The 26,281-nt window shown below is 36.4% G+C and overlaps 1 protein-coding gene across 14 annotated transcripts in view; it reads left to right on the top strand.

The window, feature by feature from the left end:
* Positions 1 to 26,281, top strand: part of EYA1 (EYA transcriptional coactivator and phosphatase 1) — a 471,064-nt gene that overhangs the window by 342,632 nt on the left and 102,151 nt on the right. For all 14 annotated transcript variants that reach the window (XM_070477143.1, XM_070477142.1, XM_070477144.1 and 11 more), the window contains 2 exons: positions 15,160 to 15,242; positions 15,664 to 15,850. In XM_070477143.1, the coding sequence (XP_070333244.1) occupies positions 15,160 to 15,242; positions 15,664 to 15,850 (270 nt within the window). The remainder of the gene's footprint in view (positions 1 to 15,159; positions 15,243 to 15,663; positions 15,851 to 26,281) is intronic.

Below are 26,281 nucleotides of genomic sequence, written 5' to 3'. Positions count from 1 at the left end.
CAATAACTGTATTGTCAAGTGGCCATATTACACAAATTCAAGATCTTTTAAAATTAGAGGATAATTATTTTACAATATTGTGATGGTTTCTGCCATACATCAACATGAATTAGCCATAAGTATGTATATATATATGTCCCCTCCCTCCTTTCCTCTCAGATCAAAAGCTTACGTGGCAGAAAATTCCTGCGAGAACTAGCTAGCTATCAGATGTATGTATAGCTTTAGAGTATAGAGAAGAATGGAAATGAAGAAGAAAAGAAAGTTAATTTGGAGGAGGAAAAGAGTCTTCATTTTAAAGCAGAAATAGGACATTTGTAGAACCAAATATAGTAAATGTAGCATTGCTTTCTAGTCATAGATTTCATTACATCTGGGATATTGCATTAAAACTTTTTGTTTTTAGGCATACCCTGGTTGAATGGTCTTTCCAGTGGGATTTTAGAACCAATTTTCACTAAAATTTTATTTCATATGAATGTTTGTATAATGGAACTTCATCTATTTTTAGAGTAATCTAAAAATATGATTTTCATACATCAAGCCAGAGAATACCATGCTGTTAACTTGAAACTTGCCAAAATGATGATGGATAATGATACATGATATTCTGTAGGCTACTTGTAGTCACACTTGGATAAATAATTAAACTCTGATTAATATGAATTTCTTAAACATTAAATGCATTATAAAAAAATGAAATGAAGTAATATTATATATCCAGTCATGGGAGTCTGTTGACCTTTGTCTTTTCAATACTGCTTTTCAATATAAAACTTTCTATAGTGTCTAAAATTATTTTTAAAATTCTCCAAATTCTATTATCCTTAATGGATAACAGTGATTTTTGTTCATATCATTCTTACAGCTGTTAAAAATTCTTAGAATCCTGGATGACAGTATACATATTTTAGTGATTTGGGAGTATTGATATTTTTACCTAGCTTTTCCTCCAAGATCTTTTGACCTTTAAAATATAAAATATGATGAATTATTCAGAGATTTAGTTGCTAAGATTCCATATTAGTATTTCACAATATTAGAAGAAATACTTTAGTAACCAAGATGACTTGAACTAACTCAGTGGTGGCATATATGCTTTAGGATGTTGTGCTGATTAGCTTCAGGAGAATTTATGATGATCACCTCTTTGGTTCTGTCAGATTTAGAAGGTTGGACTAAAGATATAATCTTGCTTTCTGGCAGACATTGTAGGTACTGGAGTCAAGCTGCCTATTGAACAGCCTGCCCTTGCTATTGGTGGGACTTCAGCGTGGGGCTCAACTTCATGACTCCATTTTTGGAGTCTCTTGAATATTGTCTGTTCCCACAGTAGTGGGCTTCCCAGGTGGTTCAGTGATAAAGAATCTGCCTGCCAATTCAGGAGATGCAGGTTCAGCCCTAGGGTCAGGAAAATACCCTGGAGGAGGAAATGGAAACTCACTGCAGTATTCTTGCCTGGAGAATCCCATGGAGGAACCTGGCAGGATTGCAGAGTTGGACACGACTGAGCAACTGAGTGCACACACACACCCGCTGTAGTATTGTGAGATTTCATCGAGGTCATCCATGTATGGGCTTCTCGGGTGGCTCAGTGGTAAAGAACCCACCTGCAATGCAGGAGATGCTTGTTCGGTCCTTGGGTTGGGAAGATTCCCTGGAGAAGGAAATGGCAACCAACTCCAGTATTCTTGCCTGGGAAATACCAAGGACAGAGGAGCCTAGTGGGCTACAGCCCATGGGATTGCAAGAATCAGACATGACATCATTCTGACCAACATCTAGCACTAGTAAGCATTTAAATGCTTAGTTTCATTTAACTGTGTTCATTGTGATAGTGATGTGGTGGTGGTGATTATTATTATTATCATTATCATCATCATCATGTAATAGTTCCAGATTAGGAAGCACTGCCAAATTCTCCTTCTCTTGCATCTCCCAAGAGGAAAAAAAAAAAATATATATATATATATATGAAATAAATATAAAAATTTGATATATTTAACATATATAACCAGTACAGATTGTTCCAAGAACCCAGTAATCAAATAAATAATCATAGCTAGAAAAGAGCCAGATCTAACTAATGTGTTGGCAAGGAAGGAAAGTCACTGTCAGCAAAGGTCAGGCTTTGTGTACATGATACAAAAATGTAGAAGAAACAAGAGAAAGCAGCCAAGAACATGAAGAAAGAACAAGAAGAGAGGAAAGGCTGTGTTGGCAACAGTGGTGGTGGGTGCTGGCGAGCAGGAGCCATGGGTAACACAGAAGGGTCCTGGACAAAGAAATGAACTGAGCTTCCCAGGTGGCGCCAGTGGTAAAGAACTTGCCTGCCAATGCAGGAGATGTAAGAGACCCAGGTTTGATCCCTGGGTCGGGAAGATCCTCTGCAGAAAGAAAGAACAACCCACTCCAGTGTTTTTGCTTGGGAAATCCCATGGACAGAGGAGCCTGGAAGCTACAGTCCATAGGATCGCCAAGAGTCAGATTCGATTGAGCGACTTAGCACACAGGAGTGGGAACGGAAGAAGTAAAAACTGAGTCCTTATGCCCCAGAAATCCCTGCAGTCACAGTGCAACTTTGAGAGGAACTGATGGGGAAAATGGAGTGAAAGTCACTTAAAACACCACATTATTTAGTTTGGAAGCCACGATTAGGGAGGACTATGGGAACGTGATAAGCTATGCTCTATCAAGGTAGAAAAATCTCCTGCCCGTAACACAAAATAACAGCTACTGTTTATTGTGCACCTATCATAGGCCCAGGACTTTTCTAATTATTTTACATATATTGTCTCATTTAATCCTTACAATAACCTTGAACAATGGCTTTTAAGTATAAGAACCTAAAAATGCTGATGAATACGTCAAAATGGAGAATGGTTTCGAACGGTCAGACCCTGCCATGTCTCTATTCAGTTGCATGACAGCACCTATAGGGGAGGCACTTATAGACAACTACCAAAAAAAAAGAAAAGAAATGTAGTTGCCTGTAGCATTTATTTTCTGAAGGGTAGATTTGCTCTTTTTATAGCTTGAGACATACTGCGTCACATAGCCCACTATATAATTAGTCAAAAATACCAGCTCACGAAGCTCTAGAAAAAAAATTTTTTAGACAGTTCATTTCTGAGCACTCTTTTTTTTTTTTTTTCGTGGAACTTAAGGAAAAGATTTACTTGGGAATTTGTGGGCATTTTGGCCCTGCCTGGCCCTGTGAACTAGGCTAGCCTTGGTGCCCTCATTTTGTCCAGTTGAACCTTCTGAATCCTTTCAGCTCCAATGCTCAACACTTCTATCTATGGCAGGCTTCTGTGAATCCAGTACATGCTGTTTTAAGCCAAAAAGGCTTGGATTTTTGCTTTATATGTACTAACAGTAAAAGCCCATGGAGTAAAACCTCAGGGACTGGAAAATCTGATTGCTTTTACCTTTGCTGTAAGAGTCTGGAAAATTCTATCTCTGCTTTCATTGGGTCTCTTTTGCGCATCCAGTGAAAGATTAGAAATTTCAGTTTAACGGAGAAGGACAAAGTGTTTCTGTTCATCGACAACTGCAGAGTTTGCCCCGAGGAGGTGAAATCCTTGCTGTTCCTTTTTGATATCTTCCTACTCCCTAGGGTCAGTCTCTGTTTCTGGAAGAAGTTTTGGATGGTATGAGATTTTTCTTGACACACCATTGACAAACATGCAAATGAACGAACCGAATGAGGGAGTGTAGACTGACAAAGGGTGCCTGGAGACCCCTGGGTCAACTGCGCAGATCCCATAGACAGTGTTTTCAATGCTGCCAATCAAAGGACACTGACAACCAGGATGAAGAGGAGGGTGCAAGTTTGTGTTTATGTCTGGGGAGACGGTGTGTGTGTGTATACACACTCATGATTACATGTACTAAGAGCAGAGAAACTGTTTAGGAGAAACAACTTTAGCCTTTGATTCATTGACCTGTTTCATGGAATATCTGTCCAGTTTATCAAAAGCAGACTTTATTCTCCTTTTGCATAAAAGAGGCATCTGATTTGAAATCAAGCTTTTAGTTATAGTATTTTTAAAACCACAAGTTCTTGACCCATTGTTATCATTCCCATTCATTCATTTACCTCCACATCCTATACACTATAGACCTAAAGAGTACCATCAGCCACCGAAGACAAGAGAGTGTTCATAATTTTGAGGCCGAGGGACTTCCCTGGTGGTCCAGTGGTTGATTCTGTGCTTCCACTGCAAGGGGCACGGGTTCAGTCCCTGGTCAGGGAACTAAGATCCCACATACCATGCGACACAGACAAAAATAATAATTTTGAGGCTGAGTCATAGGACGAAAATGACATTTTGTTTAGCAGTCTGTTTGAGGTAAGGAAAATGCAAACAATTTTCACACTAAAAGCAATTCAAACTAAGTCTGGCCTCTTAACTGGTTAAGCTTCAGCTTTGAGGCAAACCCAGCTTGCCATAATAACTTAGTTCTATTGATTGCCATTTGCAGGAATTGACCATCTCGTATTTTTGTTTTATCTGGTAGTATGTCTGAAATACACGAATGTTTTGCTGGTTGTGGAAAGGCCTCTATCACAATGGCAGTTAGAAGTTAAGATTCATAAAGACTCTAATTCTGTTCATTTGGGGAAATGAATTTGGAATTTACCCATCGTAAAATCCTTGATTAGTTTATTATCGTGGTGTGTTCAAAGCAGTCCTCCCTTGTGTTCATAGTCGTAGGTGGAGTGGATGGAGGTGTTGGAGAATTGCAGTGGTTGTGCAGAATGCCTTTCTGAGTGCTTTATTGCCCTAGAATAGCAATGAGGTGGGGGACATTCTGTCATTCTGTAGCAAGAAGGTGTCAGGATTTGCCTAGGTAGATGAGAGGGACTACACAGATGTACATTCATGAAACCCTACTTTGTTTATTTTCTTTTAGGCTTTATTGCTCTCTCTTAGAGGAGAAAATAACCGCACATTCTAACTCCCTCTTTATATCCAGTGTATAATGTTGTTTGTTCTGTTAAAGAGATTGGAGGCCCACCCAGTGTAGAAGGGCCATAAATAAGGACAGAAGTTTGTTAATGGGATGTGGAAGGGTGACAATTCCATAGTTCTCTGAAGCTTACTTGCTCTAGGGCTTGTTATCAAGTGGGAACCATCCAATAATAATCTAATAAGGGCAGCCACCCTGATTTCCTTTGGTCTGCCTGTCTGTAGTTTTTTGAATGTATAGCTGAAGTCTTTCAGTTTATGAGGTTTTTAGAAATTCAAAATGGCTTAGCAAAATATACTATTAAAGTTTTTCCATTACCTATAGAAATTATATTTTTCCTAGCTTGCAAATATACAGTTTTAAGGAAATATTTACTAAACCTTTTTAATAATCTGCTCTGATAAAGCATTTGAGATTTGCACTTTCCGGCATAAAGTGACAGGAGAAAGTTATAATTGGAGACCTGCCATTTCAGCTCGCCCTGATTATTCACCATTTCTCTTAATTGCTTTGCCAGTCTGCTCACATTTATATTTGAGTTTGTGGAAATTTTTGCATTGCAGATTTTTTTTTTCTTGCTTAAGTTGATTTTTTAGCAGTAATATTTGGTTTTACTTATCTTGGCATCTTATGTTATTTCAAGTGACAAATGTTGGAAATTGTATGGGAATCTTTTGAAGTCAGTAATAGCAGTAATTAGTTATCAGTATCCACATTCTTGTCTGTATGAACTGGTTTTTATTAAAATATAGAGAAATAGATCAATAAAGGTAAATATTAAGGCTTTGCCACCTTTATGATGTTTGTTAAAAATTATCTTTGACGTAGAAAAATTATTACTGAGATAAAAGGAATAGTCCTTGGCTTGGTCCTTTAAAATCCTTCTTATAAGAAAAGGAGAAAACTTTGGTTTTAAAAAGTAGCCCATCTGGCCTTCAGAGGCCTTTCCCCAGGGAGCTGCGCTGACTTCTGCCACATAGATCGCGCCTGATGATGGACATAGCCCATGGCAAAGAGGCCAGGGAAGAAAAGCAAATGGACTTCTGTGAAAATACACGGGGGACAAATAGCATCCTGCTTGCTGAGTAAGTGCTAGAAAATGCTCTAAAACATGGGAAGTACAGACAGGCCCCTGCAGGTTCCAGCATTCTTATGTTGGCTAGGATTCTGGTTTTTAATGCGAGTCCTTGTTCTCTGTGAAGTAGACCTTTGACCTACATGTTACCTTTTTTTTTTTTGGAACTTTTTTGAAGTTACAGCTAGGCAGTGTTCTCTAGGTTAAATCACACACAAAATGTTGATTTATCATTTTAAATCATGTTATAAATCAACATAGACTGGGTTTTTAATTATGAAAAAGTACTTAGGGCTTATTAATAAAGATTTGGAGGGATCAGTTTAGTTTTAAACTATAATTGCTTTGCATCTATAGAGCCGGGCGGCCACACAGGGTCTCCTAGCAGGACTGTTTCTTGTTTGTTACGGTTGACGAGACCACCACCCTCTCCCTGTAGGAACCCCTCATGGTGACAAGAAGAAAGCCAGTCTTTCTGATACACTATCTTTTGGGTGACTGTATAATTTACTTTTAAAATTACTTACCAGCTTCCAAAGAGTTATAATGAAGAAGTCTTATAGAAATGAGATAGTTTGTTTCCAGGTTCATTTATGAAAAACTTTCTTGGACGCCCTTGTCTCTCGCTTTGAGTGTCAGTAATGTTTGTGTAGCCAAAAATTAATGCCGCTTTTCTACCCCCCTTATTCCTTTTCCTTTTGGTAACCCTGATTTTGTTTTCTACCTCTGTGGGTCTTTCTGTTTTGTAAGCAAGTTCATTTGTATCATATTTTAGATTCCACATATAAGTGATTAGCAGGTACAAGCTACTATATACAAAACAGATAAACAAGGACCTACTGGATAGCACAGGAAACTAATATCTTATAATAACAAACTGGAAAGAGTATGAAAAAGAATATGTATTAATGTACATGTAAGTGAATCACTTTGCCGTACATCAGAAGCTAATACAACATGGTAAGTCAGCTCTACTTCAGTACTAAAAACTAAAATAAAAATACCACTTTTCACAATATATAATTCACTTCAGCATTACTGAATCAGAGCATGTAAAGGGTGGATTTGGTGTGGTAGAATGGTGAACAGTGATCTGAAAGTGGAGTTAATGGCCACTCCCTAACTCAGGGTTCTTGGGCCAGGAAACCACCATTTCTAGAAATCACCATTTCTGCTTTTTAGAAAGTGACAGGTGGCCGATAATTATTATTATTATCTCACATACTGATGTGGGAAATAACCTCAGATAGTGGATATGAAAATCCTGAGATAAATGGATGGTAAACACACAGAATGTTACTATATTCTGAATTTGAAATTTTTCGTTTGCAACCAAGTCTCTTATTTTCATTTATATACCCATGATACTAGTCCATAGGGTCTCAAAGAGTCAGACATGATTGAAGTGACTTAGCACGTACACACTGATGATACATAAGTATCTGACTGAGCTAGATCAGTGAGATTTTATGAGCTGTTCAAAATTCATGATGCTTTAGTCAATTTAAGACTTTATTTGATTTAAAACTCTGCGGGATTTTCTTTCTGGAAACTCAGGCATTTTAAATCCTTCCAGAAGGTGCTTATAGGCCCTGCATTTAATATTCTTTGTATAATTTGTATCTGAAGTAGTGATAATAATCTACTTTTTAAAGATAAGCCTTTATACACCACCATCTAGTTTAAAAGAAATAAGCAAAGTGTATGTCCTCTTGATAAAAGTCTGAGAAATAAACAATTACTATATGGTTACTTTTTCCTTTCCCCACTGTCATTTTTGTTGCTGAATAAATAAGGAACTTGAGAAATGTTTTCTTTCCTCGTGTCTATTGGGCCTTCAGATCCCCCTTCTAAATGGCCTTCTACCTTCACTATATAAAAAAATATATATATATATGGAAAAATTTCCATTCTTCCTATACCTGATTCTTTATGAGAGTTGTGTCATCTCTGGATGCTGCTGTCATTACCATCTTGAATTGAGACTCTCAAATAACTTGCTCTGTCTTCTGCTGGAGCCTCCATGAAATTCTGCAAAGGCATGAATTGACGTGGTTTCTTCTTCTCCACATGTTATTGTTGTTTAGTCACTAAGTTGTGCCAACTCTTCTGCAACACCCTGAACTATAGCCTGCCAGCTCCTCTGTCCACTGAAATTTTCCAGGCAAAAATACTGCAGTGGGTTGCCATTTCCTTCTCTAGGGAATCTTCCTGACCCAGGGATCGAACCCACATCTCCTGCTTGGTAGACAAATGCTTTACCACCTGGGAAGCCCTCTTCTCCATGTGAACCATGTGAATAAATATAACACATTTACTTAAGGAACTTATGATCATTATGAAAACAAGACTAATGAAGGCTTGTTCAGTACAAGAACAATGGTATCGATTATTTTTGAGCTCACGTTCCCAGAGGTCAAGTCAATGCAGAAAAGAACTGTCTGGGAAAGCTGATTGGGAAGATAGGACCGTAGCCAGATCGTGAAGATGGGAAATGGGGGCTGATAGAGGGAAGCATTAAGTAAGAGGAGCAACAATGGATGAGTTTTCAGGATAACATCCTGAATTCATGTAGTGAGCTATGGACAGGCAAGCCTTAGGAAGTAGCTCGATCAGCCTATTCCTCCCCTGGGCACCTCCATCCCCAACTCCCCTTTTCCAGCTCCAGTTGTATCTTTGCATTTATAGCAGCTTCCCCCACCTCCTGCAGTCCTTAAAAGGAGAATCAGAAATCATAACATTTCCTATGTCCTAATACAGTATGATCAGCATTCAGATCCCTGGGTTTTTCTGATAAAGAATGCCATTTCTTTTCCTGAACTGTTATTCTTTTCTTAAATGATCAGGAAACTTGTGTCACCTTCCTTGAGTCTCTCTCTCTCCTGGGCTATAAACCTCTCACTCTTGGATCTTCTCCTCTGGATAGTTTATCTTCACCCCAAGCCAAGAATACCCTTCTTGACATTCTTTGTGTATTTTCTGTGTATTGTCCTTCCCAGTCAAACTAGATGTTTTCATTTCATTGACTGAGCAGCTCCCTGTCAGAACTTACGGTGCCTACGTAGGTAACACAAGCTAATATTTCATAGTGTTGTTTTCATGAGACTGTATTTTTAAACTTTCCTCATGACGTTGGCTTCTTTGGGTCCACAGCACCCTCTAGGATAGTAACTGAGACTGTAATGCCAATTAGATGTGCCCATAGATACTGTGGACTGAACTTATTTGAAAGTTTTTTTTCCCATAATATAACATATATAATCTTTCCATTCAAAATGGAAAAGTTCTTAACTTTAAAAAGAAGGCAATGGAGGGACTTCCCTTGTGCTCCAGTGGTTAAGACTGTACACTCTCAATGAATGGAGGCATGGGTTCAATCCCTGGTTTGGGAACTAAGATCCCACATGCTGTGCAGTTCAGCCAAAAAATAGGAGAAAAAAAAAAGCAATGGAATGAAAAATAATTTTGTCTTAGAGATGTTCTGAAAGGAAAGATTTTTCCAGTGTTCTAGTCAGGAAACGAATTTCTCCTCTTCCTGCCAGAAAAGAAGAATGGCTGTGATTTTTTTTTTTTTTACAATAATAAACTACTTAAACAGGTAAGATTTTCCTTTTCACTAATGGGAAAGAAAGTGTCCCACTGCCACCCTGCTCGGAAGGTAACTTAATTCCCAACTCTACCAAGAATAATATTGAGCATTATTGGAGCTCCATTTGAACCCAACTCAGTCAAACTCCTTGAGTGAGAAATAATGGATTCTAAATGGGAGCTCTTTCTACTTTGGGGAATTTTAATGATATAATGTTACATAAAATGTCAAACAATTTATCATAGAATATTTCTGTTCTCTTTTTATCTGGAGATGATTTTTCATGTAAAATCATTTGTGTCTAGAAAGGAAAATACTTCTGTATTTTATTTTGATAAATGAATTCTCAGTACTAAGACTGATTCTGTGATCTAACATTATAAGTGAAGACTTACGAATCAGACAGAAACTATCTTAGAGCAGGGGCCCCCAGCCTCTGGGATCTGACGTCTGATGATCTGAAGTGGAGCTGATGTAATAATAGAAATAAAGTGCACGATACATGTAATGCACTTGAATCATCCTGAAATAATCCAACCCCCACCCAAGGTCTGTGGAAAAATTATCTTCCATGGAACCAGTCCCTGGTGCCAAAAAGGTTGGGGTCTGCTGTCTTAGAGGATGGATCTTAATGGAAGAAGGGATCCGTTTTTCCTTGTCATGGCTCGCCCTTCCTCCCCTGCACCATCCATACTTAAGTCTGGTACATGGCAGCCTTCTGCACAATTGTGTCTTGTCTCCCAGGCCTGTGTAGATAGGAAGTGGGTTTAGTAGCTATATACACAGAAGCTTTCTTGGGAGTATTGTCATCGCTGTTTTGCCTTTGCTTTGTGGTGTTCTAAGCTTTGGTGAAATTCATCTGGAAGTACTGGTACCCACTCTGAATCAGATCAGCTGTTAGAGTGGGACCCTTTGTTCCCTGGGGCTTCCCTGGCGGCTCAGATGGGAAAGAAACAGCCTGCAATGCTGGAGACCCAGGTTTGACCCCTGGGTTGGGAAGATCCCCTGGAGAAGAGAATGGCAACCCACTCCAGTATTCTTGCCTGGAGAATTCCATGGACAGAGGAGCCTGGTGAACTATGGTCCATGGGATCCCAAAGAGTTAGACATAACTGAGTGATTTTATTTCACTTTTTTGTTCCCTGTGAGCTTTGTTTAGCCCAGCTCAAGGGCCACGATACCCAAAACGGTTTCTGAGAAACTTCCATTCTGTAAATGCCTGATGAGTGTGATTACTTTCTTAGTATAAAAAAGTATGTGCGAGGCTGCAATGTGTATCTGTGTGGGTGTGTGGTCAGCATTCCTAGGAAAAGACAAGAGAAATCTAAGAGACTGAATTCACACTAGGTGCTGTGCTGTGCTTAAGTTGCTCAGTCATGTCCAACTCTTTACGACCCCATAGACTGTTAGTCACCAGGCTCCTCTGTCCATGGGAATTCTCCAGGCAAAAATGCTAGAGTGGGTTGCCATGCCGTCCTTCAGATCTTCCAACCCAGAGATTGAACCCAGGTCTCCCGCATTGCAGGCAGATTCTTTACCATCTGAACCACCAGGGAAGCTCAGTTAGGGCCTAATACATAAGCCCTGATAAGTTTGAATTTGATCCTGAGGGTACTAGGGGGTGTTACTTTTTTGAACAGGGAGTAAGAAGATGAAATATGTACCTCAGAGAAAGTATTCTACTGCTGGTGTGGAGAGTGAGCTGCAGGGAGCCAGAAGATGGGCAGGAAGCTAGGAAAGGAGGCTCTTGAAGACATCCAATGCTGGTGGCCTGGACTAAAAGTTTAGCAACTCTCTGTCACATATGGAGGTGGGTGGGGAGGCCCTACTGGTCTGATTCTGGGGGTTAAAAATTAATATTGCCTGAGCCTGATTCTCCCCAGCTTGTCCACCTCTGCCTGACATAGATCCTTGTGGAAGTTGCATTAAGTCTCGCAGGCCACTGGAGTGCCGTTAAACTCCTGCTCCTGCATATGAAACGGAATGGAATCTCAGCCTGCAGTCAGCCAGTAAATGAGTGTAACTTATGGTGAATTCCAGCTAATGTACAGTCGTCGAAGTAGCATGAAGTCTGGGAAATCACTTGGGTACCATTAAGAGTACTGAGCTGTGATTTACATGGTCAGACCCTAGTGGCCTATATGTGCCAATATAGCTTCCATGGTCTTTTCTACTTTGTTCCAGGGAATAAGTTATGGAACAAAAACATCCATTTAAAAAATATATTTTCTATATCTTATTCATTTTCTCAGTGGATGGGGATTATTGAGGTCAGTATTTACAGTTCAAAAATTTGTAGTATAAATAAAAGTAGCAAGTCATAACCCAAAAATGTGTAGTTTAAATGAAAGTTACAAGTCATAACCGAGAGTAATTTTTTTCTGTCAAATATATATAATAAAGTTTGAAAAGTATTGATAGTCACACTCTTATCCACAATAAATTTGAGTTTTTTACAAGAAATTTTAAAAATGTTCATTATAAGTTTGTCATATATTTATATAGATTTCATAGTAATTTTCCCTGATATATAGATCTATAGAAGGAATACATTTTCCCAGGAAGTCCATTTTTTTTTTTTTTTTTTTTTAAAAAAGCTAATGTTAACCTGATAAGCCTTCGAGGTCCAAGCCTGTATCTTAATCATTCTTCTTTCCTCATGTATTTATCACCATGAGCCCTATATTCAAAACTTTTAAAATGACTATGTGGTTGCCACATGCAGAGGAACAATATAAAAAACTTTTATAGTGATACTCCTACTTTCGTGGTAGAATAAGTATTAGTAGTATAATAACTTTCTGCTTCTCTATAATAGGTGTTCTGGGAACTTTGAACAACTGGTATTCCTAAAATTTACAAATGAGGAAACCTCAAATATGATTCTGTGATAACATTTAAACTATCTTAGGAAATATTTTCTTTTCTTAATAAAAATAGCAAGTCCTTGACTGGTTTTTCAAAGTGCGTAGTTACTTGATAAGTAGGTAGGAAAAGAATTTTAGATATGCAAGGATATTGCCATGCTTCTCTAGTTTGGGAAAGTCAAAAGAGGGAGAAGATACATAAATACAGTAGAGAATTTTAGAAAGGTTTACTGGGATAAACCGTAACAGTTCTGAATATTTGTGTGTTACTATGGCTTGTTCGTTAGATTCTCCAAAACTTCATTTGATCTGTTTAAGAAGCCTATGAAATAGAGTTTTTGCAGCTAAGGAAATTATGTCTTAGAACAGTTAGGTGATTTTTCCAGAGTCCAAACAGCTCATAAGTAATGAACTGGAAACTCTACTGTTTTCTGACTTTTTAGCCAGTACTTAAATGTTCAGTAGTAAGTACATAATTGATGTATATTAACTAGCATGTCATACCCGAAGGCATCTGTGAATAGGTGGTTCACACTGAAGACATCCTCCTTAAACCACCAACACATTTACTGCCTAGACTGCTCATTTGCCGCAAGTTTTGTTTTAAAGAATGGTTTTTCTATTTACAAAAGTAACACAGGTTCTGAGTAGAAAATTTAAAAATGATCATTGGCTCCATGAATATTCTGTGACCATAGACTGCACCCCTCCATAGATTCTGAGACCTTTTGTGCTTTTTGTAAATATTTTATGCTGTTAAAAATGTTTCAAATGAGATCACAAAAAACATTTTCATTGCTTAAGTTTTTGTTTTAAAAAATTAGTATGCAACTATTTCCAATGTTGTTAAATGTCATTATGATGCTTTTTCAACAGCTTCCTAATATTCCATTTTCTGAATAATGTCTATTAAGGACTCGGGATTACTTTCTGTGTTTGATTATTAGAAATAACACTGAAGAACATCTTTGCTAACTACCTCGTAGTATAGATCATATTTTTTTCTTAGAGTAAAAGCCTAGCGATATAATTACTGGGTTAAAATGGTATATAATATTCTTGACTATGACCAAATAGCCCAGTAGCTTGTCTTATTTAATTTTTTGTATGTTTGAATGCCATTTTTTTACACGTTTGCTAATCCCTGGCCTTTAAAAAATCTTCACTAAAATGATAGTCAAAAATAGTGTATTATTAAAGATACATGCACCTCTGTGTTCATAGCAGCACTATTCACAATATTCAAGCATAGAAACAAGCTAAGTGTCCATTGACAGATGAATTGATAAGAAGATGGGATGTGTGTGTGTGTATATATACCTATACATATATATATATACACGCATACATATATATATAGTTGGTGATAGACAGGGAAACCTGGCATGCTACAGTCCATGGGGTCACAAAGAGTTGGATACAAATGAGCAACTGAACTGAATACACACACGCACGCACACACACAGACACACACACACAATGGAATACTCCTCAACCATAAAATAGAGTGAAATAATGCCATTTGCAGCAACATGGATAGACCTGGAGATTATCATGCTAAAGGATGTAAGTCAGAAAGAGAAAGACAAATGTCATGTGATTTATATGTGGAATCTAAAATATGACACAAATGAACCTACCTATGAAATAGGAGCAGACTCACAGACGTAGAGAACAGACTTGTGGTTGCTGAGGGGACTGTGGGGTGAGTGAGGTATGGACTGAGGGTTTGGGATTAGCACATGGAAACTGTTTAATAGAATGGGTGAACAACAAGGTCCTACTGTATAGCACAGGGAACTAGATTCAGTATCTTGAGATAAACCATAATAGAAAAGAATATAAAGAATATGTGTATATATATATTATCTATTCACTTTGCTCTGCAGCAGAAATTAACTCAACATTGTTAATCAATTATACTTCAATAAAAAAAAACAGTATATTGTTGCTTTACATGACTAAACAAAAAGATAGTAAATCTGTTGAAGGAGAAAACTAAGATTTGCTTTTTGGTTTGAATCCTGTACAACTCTGCTGTTTGTTCTAGAGTACAGAGACATTCGACAAATAGAATATTACCTACACAGCACATGTTCCTCTCTGATCTTTGTTTTATCAAATACTCCAAGTGCTTCCATTCACTCTTCTGTGAAATAAAATAATCAGCTTCTTCCATGGGCCATTCAGATAACAAGTGCCAGTTGGAAAGCATCTTGGGCTTTTGGAAGGAGCATCATAGTTTTTGAGCTAGCAGGAATTTTAAAGATCATCTAATCTGATCCCACTACTTTACAATAAGCATATTTAATGTAAAGATGTGAAAATTCTATGCATTTTACAAATTGAAATGGAAAGCTAGGTGTCTGATATTTTAAACAAATACATAATTTTGTCCATAGTTTATGAGTTCCTCATGTCCTCAGAAATGTAAACCTCTTTACTTATGAATTCTCAGTTGTATAGTGATACTAAAATTGTCAGCCGTTTTATGAAACCAGAATTTTAGCTACGGCAATTTATTCTGGTTTCAAGATAAACCAAATGCATTTGCAGTGAACCCCAGCTCTGCTTTATCTAAATAATAATTTCCTATAGACACATTACTCGACATGGCTTAGTCACTCATGTTTCTTTTCATTTTATTTTAGGTAGCAGTTTTACAACATCATCAGGATTATATACAGGAAATAATTCACTCACAAATTCCTCTGGATTTAACAGCTCACAGCAGGTAATTTTAAGAGCCATGTTGACTTCTGAAACTAAAAAAAAGTACAATAGATGATTTTCTTATATAAAGAAAGATCCATTTATATTGCACTATAATTGAGAGCTTTCTTAAACTTTCTGATAGATTTTTTTTTTCAAAAAATGTCTTTAGCATTCATTCCTATATGGTGAGTCATTTGGTTTTCAGATTGGTTAAATTTTACCTAATAATGCAACCTGAAATAGAAGAAATACGAAGAGGGAATCCAGTCTTACCGAAAATTGGTTTGCATGTCTTTGCACTTCAGTCAGTGTGTGCTTGTGTGTTCCTTTGTGAATTCAGAGAAGACAGAGATGCCAGCGTATTGACGGTTATACTCTGAAATGTAAGAAGGCAGCAGCTGTATTCTGACTGACTGTTCTTGTGTGGTTTAATTTGGTAGGACTATCCATCTTATCCCAGTTTCGGCCAGGGTCAGTATGCACAGTATTATAACAGCTCACCGTATCCAGCACATTACATGACGGGTAGCAGCAGCAGTCCAACAACGCCGTCCACGAATGCCACTTACCAGCTTCAGGAGCCGCCATCTGGCATTACCAGCCAAGCAGTTACAGATCCCGCAGCAGGTAATTACTTACCTTTTATTAGTCCTGCAGGCTGTATTTCTGATGGTTTAAATGCATTTTTCTATAGTCATATATTCATGACAATGGTTGCACACTTCTGGCAAGTTTTGGCAAGGCCTTTAGTCAAGCAGCATCATTGTGACATTAATTTTATTTTGACTTATTTGCTTAAAAGCTTTCATGTGAAGTTATAAACTTGAAAACACATGAAATAAGATGAGATATGATCTCATGTAAAAATACATGAGATTTTATTTAGTTGTGCATGTACTCCATTTTCAGGGTATATATGTAGCTTTTTGGATGTATAATTATAAATATTTAGCTAGGACGCTTAACTGTAACTTTAAATGTGTTGACATATGAATATAAATGACATCATCTTGAATTTAATGTTTATCATCATGAAATAATGCTTTTCAAAAAATCAAATAGCCTCTAAGGATCAGTCATGGAAGACAGTGATTCTTTTGGCCTACCCTTTCCCACTCATGACCTACTGTGAATTTTATAGCAATGTTTCTGAGAGTGGGCATTTTTTGTACTTCTGCACAACATTTCGTGGTTGTTGTGCAATCACTAAGTCATGTCCCACTCTTTGCAATCTCATGACTGCCGCACGCCAGGCTTCCCTGTCTTTTACTGTCTCCCAGAGTTTGCTCAAACTCATGTCCATTGAGTCAGTGAAGCCATTCAACCATCTCATCCTGTGTTATCCCTTTCTCCTGCCCTCAGTCTTTCCCAGCATCAAAATCTTTTCCAATGAGTTGGCTCTTTGCTTTAGGTGCCCAAAATACTGGAACTTCAGCATCGGTCCTTCCAGTCAATATTCAGGGTTGATTTCCTTTAGGATTGACTGATTTGATCTCCTTGCTGTTCAAGGGAGTCTCAAGAGTCTTCTCCAGTACCAAAGTTTATTTTATTTTTTTAAATTTATTTTAATTGGAGGCTAATTACTTTACAATATTGTAGTGGCTTTTACCATACATTGACATGAATCAACCATGGGTGTACATGTGTTCCCCATCCTGATCCCATCCCTCTGGGTCATCCCATTGCTCCAGCCCTGAGCACCTATCTCATGCATCGAACCTGATCTGGCGATCTGTTTCACATATGATAATATACATGTTTCAGTGCTATTCTCTCAGATCATCCCACCCTCGCCTTCTCCCACAGAGTCCAAAAGTCTGTTCTTTACATCTGTGTCTCTTTTGTTGTCTCGCATATAGGGTCATCGTTACCATCTTTCTAAATTCCATATATATGTGTTAACATACTGTATTGGTGTTTTTCGTTCTGACTTCCTTCACTCTGTATAATAGGCTCCAGTTTCATCCACCTCATTAGAACTGACTCATATGTATTCTTTTTAGTGGCTGAGTAATATTCCATTGTGTATATGTACCACAGCTTTCTTATCCATTCATCTGCCGATGGACATCTAGGTTGCTTCCATGTCCTGGCTATTATAAACAGTGCTGTGATGAACATTGGGGTGCACATGTCTCTTTCAATTCTGGTTTCCTCAGTGTGTATGCCCAGCAGTGGGATTGCTGGGTCATATGGCAGTTCTATTTCCAGTTTTTTAAGGAATCTCCACACTGTTCTCCACAGTAGCTGTACTAGTTTGCATTCCCACCAACAGTGTAAGAGGGTTCCCTTTTCTCCACACCCTCTCCAGCATTTATTGCTTGTAGACTTTTGGATAGCAGCCATTCTGACTGGTGTGAGATGGTACCTAATTGTGATTTTGATTGGCATTTCTCTGATAATGAGTGATGTTCAGCATCTTTTCATGTGTTTGTTAGCCATCTGTATGTCTTCTTTGGAGAAATGTCTGTTTAGTTCTTTGGCCCATTTTTTGATTGGGTCATTTATTTTTCTGGAATTGAGCTGCAGGAGTTTCTTGTATATTTTTGAGATTAATTCTTTGTCAGTTGTTTTGTTTGCTATTATTTTCTCCCATTCTGAAGGCTGTGTTTTCACCTTGTTTATAGTTTCCTTTGTTGTGCAAAAGCTTTTAAGTTTCATTAGGTCCCATTTGTTTATTTTTGCTTTTATTTCCATTACTCTGTGATGTGGATCATAGAGGATCCTGCTGTGATTTATGTCAGAGTGTTTTGCCTATGCTTTCCTTTAGGAGTTTTATAGTTTCTGGTCTTATGTTTAGATCTTTAATCCATTTTGGGTTTATTTTGTGTATGGTGTTAGAAAGTGTTCTAGTTTCATTCTTTTACAAATGGTTGACCAGTTTTCCCAAAACCACTTGTTAAAGAGATTGTCTTTTTTCCATTGTATATTCTTGCCTCCTTCGTCAAAGATAAGGTGTCCATAGGTGCGTGGATTTATCTCTGGGCTTTCTATTTCAGCACCACAGTTTAAAAAGCACCAATTTCTTTGGCACTCTGCCTTCTTTATGGTCCACCTCTCACATCTGTACATGACTACCAGGAAAACCATAACCTTGACTAGATGGACCTTTGAAAGCAAAGTGATGTTTCTGTTTTTTAATATGCTATCTAGGCTTGTCATCACTTTTCTTAAGGAGCAAGTGTACATTTGATGGGCCCTTTTAAATGAAAGTCTGTCTCCAGAAGTCTGTCTACTATGTCTTTAATACTTCTCCCCCTCCATTAATTTTTTCTGGAACTCTTATTAGTGTATGCTTAATTTTCTGAATTGGCCTCCATCTAGGTTTCTTACATTTTCTCTTGTACTTCTTGAATTCTTAACTTTTAAAAATGTCTGTCTATCTGTGCTAGGTCTTAGTTGCAGCACACGGGATCTTTTAGTTGTGCATGTGAACTTTTAATTGCAGCATGTGAGATCCATTTCCCTGACTAGGGATCGAACCCAGGCTCCCTGCATTGGGAGTGCAGAGTCTTAACCACTCTACTGCCACTGAAGTCTTGCATCCTTAACTTTTTAAAAATACAATCTTTCCTTTCATAGATTAGAAGTGAACTATTATCCTTAAAGAAGCCCTGAGTATGTTCCCTTTGCCTTTTACTCCTAAAGCCAGAGCCCAGTCAGTCATATTAAAATGGTCTTACATTGTGACTCACTTCATGACATGATCAGAGTGTTAATTCTTGGTGGTTATCCCAAATCATGGTGAGAAAAAAGTTTTATGTAATAGATGCTGATTTAAATTTTGACTCTAGATTTACCTTGTAAATCTTAGCAGATGATCCTCCTCAAAACTCCTTTAAATGTTTAGTCGTTCTACTTTTTCTCTTAAATGGGTGTGGACACTGTTTTATTCGAGAGTAGGAAGTTAAATCATTCTTAATCTTGTATTCCAACTAACTGTAAATACAGTTTCTGCTGCATATCTCAACTCTAGACGTGTTTATCTTGATTATCATATTCCACTTATCTTTATTTAAGAAAAAAATGAGCTTTTATCTTATGACATGGCTTATATGTGGAAACTTAAGAAAAAAATCCAAATGAACTTATCTCCAGATCAGAAAGAGACTCACAGACATAGAAAAGAAACTTATGATTACCAGAGGGTGAAGTGGAGGTTGGAGAAGTAAGAAATTAGGAGGCTGGGATTAATTATTATTAACTTATTAGGTAACTAATAAGGACCTACTGCAAAGCACAGAAAACTATATTTGATATTTTGTAATAACTTATAAGGGAAGAGAATCTGAAGGAGAATATATATAATAAAATATGTAAGACATATATAAATAAGATGGAATCACTGTGCTAAATATATACATATGTGTGTGTGTATATTAGTACTGAATCACTGTGCCATGCATCTGCAACTAACATTTTATTGTCAATCAGCTATACTTCAATTTTTAAAAGTAGCTTGATATATTCACTCAGTTCACATATATAAAAAGTGTTCATAGAACCTCATATATGTATTTTTCTACCTTTTAATTAGATTGCACATCTGTATAATCCCACTTAAGTAAACTTTGTTATCAAAGGAATTGAATGTCTGGTAGAAGTTACTGTAGAACTTTCCTGTTTCTGCTTGTCACCTCGACTTCATGTAGGTATCAAGAGGAGAGAGAATGGTTTGTTGAAATTTAGAGATAACTTGTGTTTTTACATGAACCTTCTGGGTCATGAAAGGTTCTTGAGGACCAAAAGGAACTTTGAAACGAGGACAGATACGTGAATGTGAAACAGAAAAATTCTTCAGGGTCTGTGGAATAAGATACTGAGAAAAGGAGACAGCAGAATAATTTTACTTAATTCATGACATTTTGGTGGTGAAGAGCACAATATAAAACAAACTGAAGACTTAATCATGTTTCTTAAATTAAGTTTGATTAGAGCTTTATAAAAAGGCCATTTGGACATACCATAAAACTTTCTCTCTGAAACTTGACATTGTTCTAAGTGAATTTTGTTTATAAAAGGGATGCCATGTGAAAGAGTGGGGATTAGTGGGCACCAAGCCACACCAGATGGGGAAAAGTGTGAAATTATAATTTTTGAAAAGTATATATAATTTTATTTTAAGATTAATTGATTTATTTTAGGTTTTATTTGAATGTATGCTTAGTGTTCTGGGTACTTATTTCAATTTCAGTATCTTTATTGCTATAGAATAGGAATGAATTGAAGTGGAGAAAAAATAATATTTTTCAGATTTTTTTAATATTCATCACTTCCCACTAAAAATGTGTTTGCAGTGGGTCAACCTTTATTGTGTTACATAGTGAGGAGTGAAAAGTTGAGTGAGTTTACACATTGAAAAAGAAATGTGGATTACTTTAAAAATTCAAGGAAATTTTCATCTTTTTTTTAAACATTTGTGGTAAGACTGGATTCAGCCTAAGTTGTTTGGTATTCACTTTACTTTGTTACTAGTCATATAGAACATTATGGATGACAGGAAAGTATTGATGATAAAGTCTATAAAAATCATTAAGCTAAATAATTAGAAGAATGATTTATTACATATAACCTAACATTTTTGATTTGAAACTGTAGTTAAAATAACATATTTTTTTTTTTTTAATTTTATTTTTTTTTTTAATTTTTATTAGTTGGAGGCTAATTACTTTACATCATTACAGTAGTTTTTGTTATACATTGATATGAATTAGCCATGGATTTACATGTACTCCCCATCCCAGTCCCCCCTCCCACCTCCCTCTCCACCCGATCCCTCTGGGTCTTCCCAGTGCACCAGGCCCGAGCACTTGTCTCATGCACCCAACCTAGGCTGGTGATTTGTTTCACCCTAGATAATAACATGTTTCAATGCTGTTCTCCTGAAACATCCCACCCTCGCCTTCTCCCAGAGTCCACAAGTCTGTTCCATACATCTGAGTCTCTTTTTCTGAACATATTTATTTTTGTTGAAATTATTTCAGGTGTTTTTTTCCCCTATTAATAGTCTATTTGGTTTATAGTCAGTATTTGCAATACTGGGAAGTTAAATTCTAGTCATTATCTCGTATATGACTAAGTTTCTGCCTTTCAGTTTCATGAAATTACACAGTACAGATGAATCCATCATCCATGAGTTCTTCCATACTTTATGGTATCTGTTCTTTATTGTTCATAGAATTGTTGTATCATAATGCACAAATAAGATGACCTTGTAAGGGCTTTTTTCAATGTGAATAGGTAAGGATTCATTTTTTCAGTTGAGGAATTTATATTTTTATTGTTTTTTTCACCATGCCTTACAACTTATGGGATCTTAGTTCCCCGATCATGGATTGAAACTATAAATGGAAGCATGGAGTCCTAACCACTGGACAGCCAGGGAATTCCCAGGACTCATTTATTTTTAACTGGACATTTTGAAATTTATATGCACGATAGTAATCTTTCAAGTCTATGATATTATGCAGTATTAGTTATAAATATGTACCTCCTTATGAATCTTAAGTTCATAAGTTATTTTAATGTTTGTAGTTAAATATTGAAATCTGTAGCCTCCTTTAAGTAGACATATGTAATACATTAAAAATAACATAACTTGAATGTGAAAGCATAATTTCAAGTTTTAAAAACTAAAAACAGTGCCTTTGCATTCATTTAAAAAAAGGAATTTGTTAGTCATGCCTTGACAATCTTAAAAAAATTTACATCATTTGGAGATAGGTAAGAATCCATATACCTTGAGAAGTATAGTGAAATTTATCTGATCATTCAACACAGTTTTAATTAACTTATTGGATTCATGAAAATTGTGCCCACTCCTAACTGAAGGATATCTTGGTTGCTTCCAATTTTGGCAATTATAAATAAAGCTACTATAAGCATTCATGTATGTTTTTATATGGACATAAGTTTTCAACTCATCTCGGAAAATTCCTGAGTCTGATGGCTAGATTGTATGGTAAGCATATGTTTAGTTTTATAAGAAGCTGCCAAAATGTCTTTCCAAGTGGCTGTACCATTTTGCATTTCTACCAGCAAGAATGAGAGTTCTTTTTGCTCCACATCTTTACTAGCATTTGATTTGTCAGCTTTCAGCTTTGGGCCATTCTGATAGGTGTGTTCTGCTATCTAATTGTTTTAATTTCACTTTCCTAATGAAATATGATGTTGAGTATCTTTTTGTATAATTATTTGCCTTCTGTGTATCTTCTTTGATGAGGTATCTGTTCAGATCTTTTGCCCACCTTGTACTCAGGTCATTTTGTTGTTGAGTTTTGAAAAGTTTTTGTATATTTCAGATATGTCCTTTGTCACATGTACTTTTGCAAATACTTTCTCCTGGTCTATATATTGTCTTTTTATTAGCATTATTTTTTGCAAAGCAGAGGTTTTTAATTTGAGTGAATTTTTTTTTTTCTTTCATGGAACATCCATTTGGTTTAATATCTGAAGACTCATTGCCAAACCCTGGGTTTTCTCTTATGTTATGATCTATAAAGTTTGTGGGCATAGAGTTGTTCAGAATATTCTTTTGTTATCCTTCTGATGTCCATGGAATTGCTAGTAATGGACCCCTCTCTTATTTCTGGTATTAGAAATTTGTGTCTTATCTCTTTTTATGTCTTGGTTAACCCAACTAGAAGTTTATTAATTTTTTGGTCTTTTCAAAGAGCCAACTTTTCAGTTCAGTTCAGTTCAGTTGCTCAGCTGTGTCCGACTCTTTGCAACCCCATGGACTGCAGCACGCCAGGCTTCCCTGTTCATCACCAGTTCCTGGAGCTTGCTCAAACTCATGTCCATTGAATCGGTGATTCCATCCAACCATCTCCTCCTCTATTGTCCCCTTCTCCTCCTCTCACCAGCTTTTAGTTTTATTGATTTTTCTCTATTGTTTTCCTATTTGCAGTTTCACTAAGACTTCTAGGATTTTTAGGATTTCTTCTGCTTTTGATTTAATTTGCCCCTCTTTTTCTACTTTTCTAAGGCTTAAAGTTTAGATAATTGATTTTAAATCTTTCTTTTTTTCTAACATACACATTTAATACTGTGAAGTTCCCTTTAAACACTGCTTTTGTTGCAGCCCACAATATTTGATAGGTTTTTTCTATTTTCATTGAGTTCAGAATATTTTTATTTTCACTATCATTGAAACCTTACCTTGTAAAGAGACATATATTTTATATACATTTTACTGGAGAAAAATCTTAGAAATTTGATAGTGCATAGAATATATCATTTATTACAGCCATCCAGTTATTCACATCTTCCCAATTATATGACTTTTCATTGTTAGAGAATGTGTTTTGTTTCTGAGAGAAGGGTATTACATAGTACATTGGCATTCTATTATCTACTATAAGAAAATTTTGGTCAGAGTAAACTCTGCTCAAATATAATACTGTAAAATAACATCAAAATTAAATCCAATATTACTTTAAGTTTTAAATCATGACTTTCATTTTAAATACCTTTTAAAATATTAAAAGAACATCTTTTTATTTTTGAAACAACTTTTCTTTGCAAAGTGAATGATTTTTCTTCTGTTTAAAAATATATAGAGTAAGAAAAAAGAAAAGGACATTTTAGAATGTTTTCCTTTTGTACTAACATCTAAGCTCTCATACTATCATCTCTTAGCCACTGAAATGAAAAGAATATTTTCTTTCCTTGAACTGAGCCCTGAAATCTTAAGTCATATTGTTACCAACATAACTGAATACATTTTTTTAAAAAATGAGATGAAGATAATTTAACCACTTTGAGAGTCATTCACAAAGAGACTTTTGAAATTGACTTTTCTAAAAAGAACACTTCAGATATTCTTTTAAAAATGTTTTTATTATATGACTCATGTATGTATAATTAAAATATGAGTACTCATTTGTAATCTAAATTACTGTGCTATAGTTAAATTGGTTTGAAAACGTTATTCTTGCCCATAAAGTCTTAGAACATCTCACAATTATTATGATGGTGAATATAATAATAATACATAGTAAAAGTATAATTATTGTGTTTAGAGCTTAACAACATATTACTTGTAGTCTTATAAACATACCCATGAAGTCAGTACTATTTGTTTCCATTTTACAGGTGAGGAAAATAGGCATGTAACTCTTGAATACTCAAGTTGATCAGGAATTTTGAAGCCAAGTTCTTATGAAAGGGCTATTCACCTGTAACATTGTATTTTTAGAGTAGTACAAAGCAATCAGAGAGAGATAAAAGTAAATGATAAATAATTATTTTAGATCAAATGGGAATAAAAGCTAATTATGTATTTATGAATTTAGCATGGATCACATAGGAAAGTTCCTTTTTGAAAGGATTTGTTCATTTGAATTTCCTACAAAAACCTTAATGTTGAAATCTACCTTTTCATGCTTTGACTGCATGCAGACAATTTACTGGTTAAGGTGATGTACAGGAATCTTGCCAATATTGAATTTCAAGTGACAGAGGAAAAATCAGTATAAGAGGGAATTCAATATGCATGGGAAACCATTTGTTCCCTCTGCTTCTTTGATCCTTGCCAAGGCCTAGAAAGTAGAGCAAGGCACATGAAAAACAGGGGAACATTCTTGTGCAAAGTGGCAGGAGAGCTCTGAACTCTAACAGGAGTTTGGTGAGAAGGGATGAAAAACTAAACTGCCGGCCGTCTTTCCAGTGAATGCAGGGAACACTATGAATGCCACATCTATATTACCTATATTTTGCTGAGTGAACTGTTTTGCAAAACTTTAGGCCATATTTGCTCCTTTCCACAGATGCCTCCTGGACTTCGGAAGGGTTTACAGTTTGTTTAGCTCAAAAAGCAACTATTTGAACAGAATTTGAACTAGCATTTGGAAACATTTGTCAGCACAACAAATATTTGTATCTAAAATAGCCAGGCTATTAAGATGTGAGAAAACAAAACAGATGTTTGGGGTTCCTGTGCTTGGTTGTCTTGATGGCATTTATTTGTCATCCACCACCCACCCCCACCCCCAGGGAATGTGTGGTGTTAACCTTAATGAGATTATAAAATTCACTCTTTTTTATTTTGCCAGGAATATTGTCAATCGCCATACCTTTGAATTTTAGACTTGTTTCTAGGAAGTGAAAAATCCAGTGTTTTCACATTTACCCATGTTGTGCCTCATTACTAGTTTGATGAAGTTTTTCAGTTAGCTGGCATGAAATCAGGATGCCTTAGTACACTTGGATTCTACTATGTCATTCTTTCTTATATTTATGCGTAATGGATAATTGGTATAAAAATAATAAAGATCAGAAAGCACGTATTATTGAGCTAATTAGTTTACGTATCTCCCAGACATTTATCATGTTACCTTTCGTAGGTAAGTTAGTCATTGTTTCTGTGAAGTCTTAAGTACCCTTTGTGACCAACACAAATCAATATACATTCCTTTGTTTAAGTTGAAGGGCATCAGCATTTACAGATTAAAAACTTTTTAAATTTTATTTCTTGTTTTCTTTTTAATTGGAGGATAATTGCCTTGCAATGTTATGTTGGTTTCTGCCACACATCACCGTGAATCAGCCATAGGTATATACGTATGCCCCCTCCTTCTTGAACCTCCTTCCCACCTCCCACCCTATCCGACCCCTCCAGGCTGTCACCCAGCAGTGGGTTGAGCACCCTGCATCATATAGCAAATTCCCACTAGCTAGCTCTTTTACATGTGGTGTACATGTTTCAGTCCTCCTCTCAATCCTTTTCACCCTCTCATTCCCCCTGCTGTGTGCACAGCTCTTTTCTCTCTGCTTTTCTCTATTGCTACCCTGCAAACTGGTTCATCAGTACCATTTTTCTAGATTCCATATATATGTTAATATGCTATATTTGTGTTTCTTTTTGACTTACTCTGTATAGCAGGCTCTAGGTTCATCCATCTCAGTAGAACTGGCTCAATTCATTCTTTTTTATGGCTAATATTCCACTGTATATATGTACACAACTTCTTAATCTTTTCATACATATTAAAGTTTTAAATTGGAGATGGTTGAGGAAAGGATGTAGAAAGTTGTATGTGTTTCCCATCTCTCCAT

The sequence above is a fragment of the Odocoileus virginianus genome, chromosome 15, assembly GCF_023699985.2.
Source record: "Odocoileus virginianus isolate 20LAN1187 ecotype Illinois chromosome 15, Ovbor_1.2, whole genome shotgun sequence".
NCBI classification, from domain to species: Eukaryota; Metazoa; Chordata; class Mammalia; order Artiodactyla; family Cervidae; genus Odocoileus; species Odocoileus virginianus.
The sequence above is the reverse complement of the archived record's forward strand: the minus strand, read 5'-3'. Positions and strand labels throughout refer to the sequence as shown.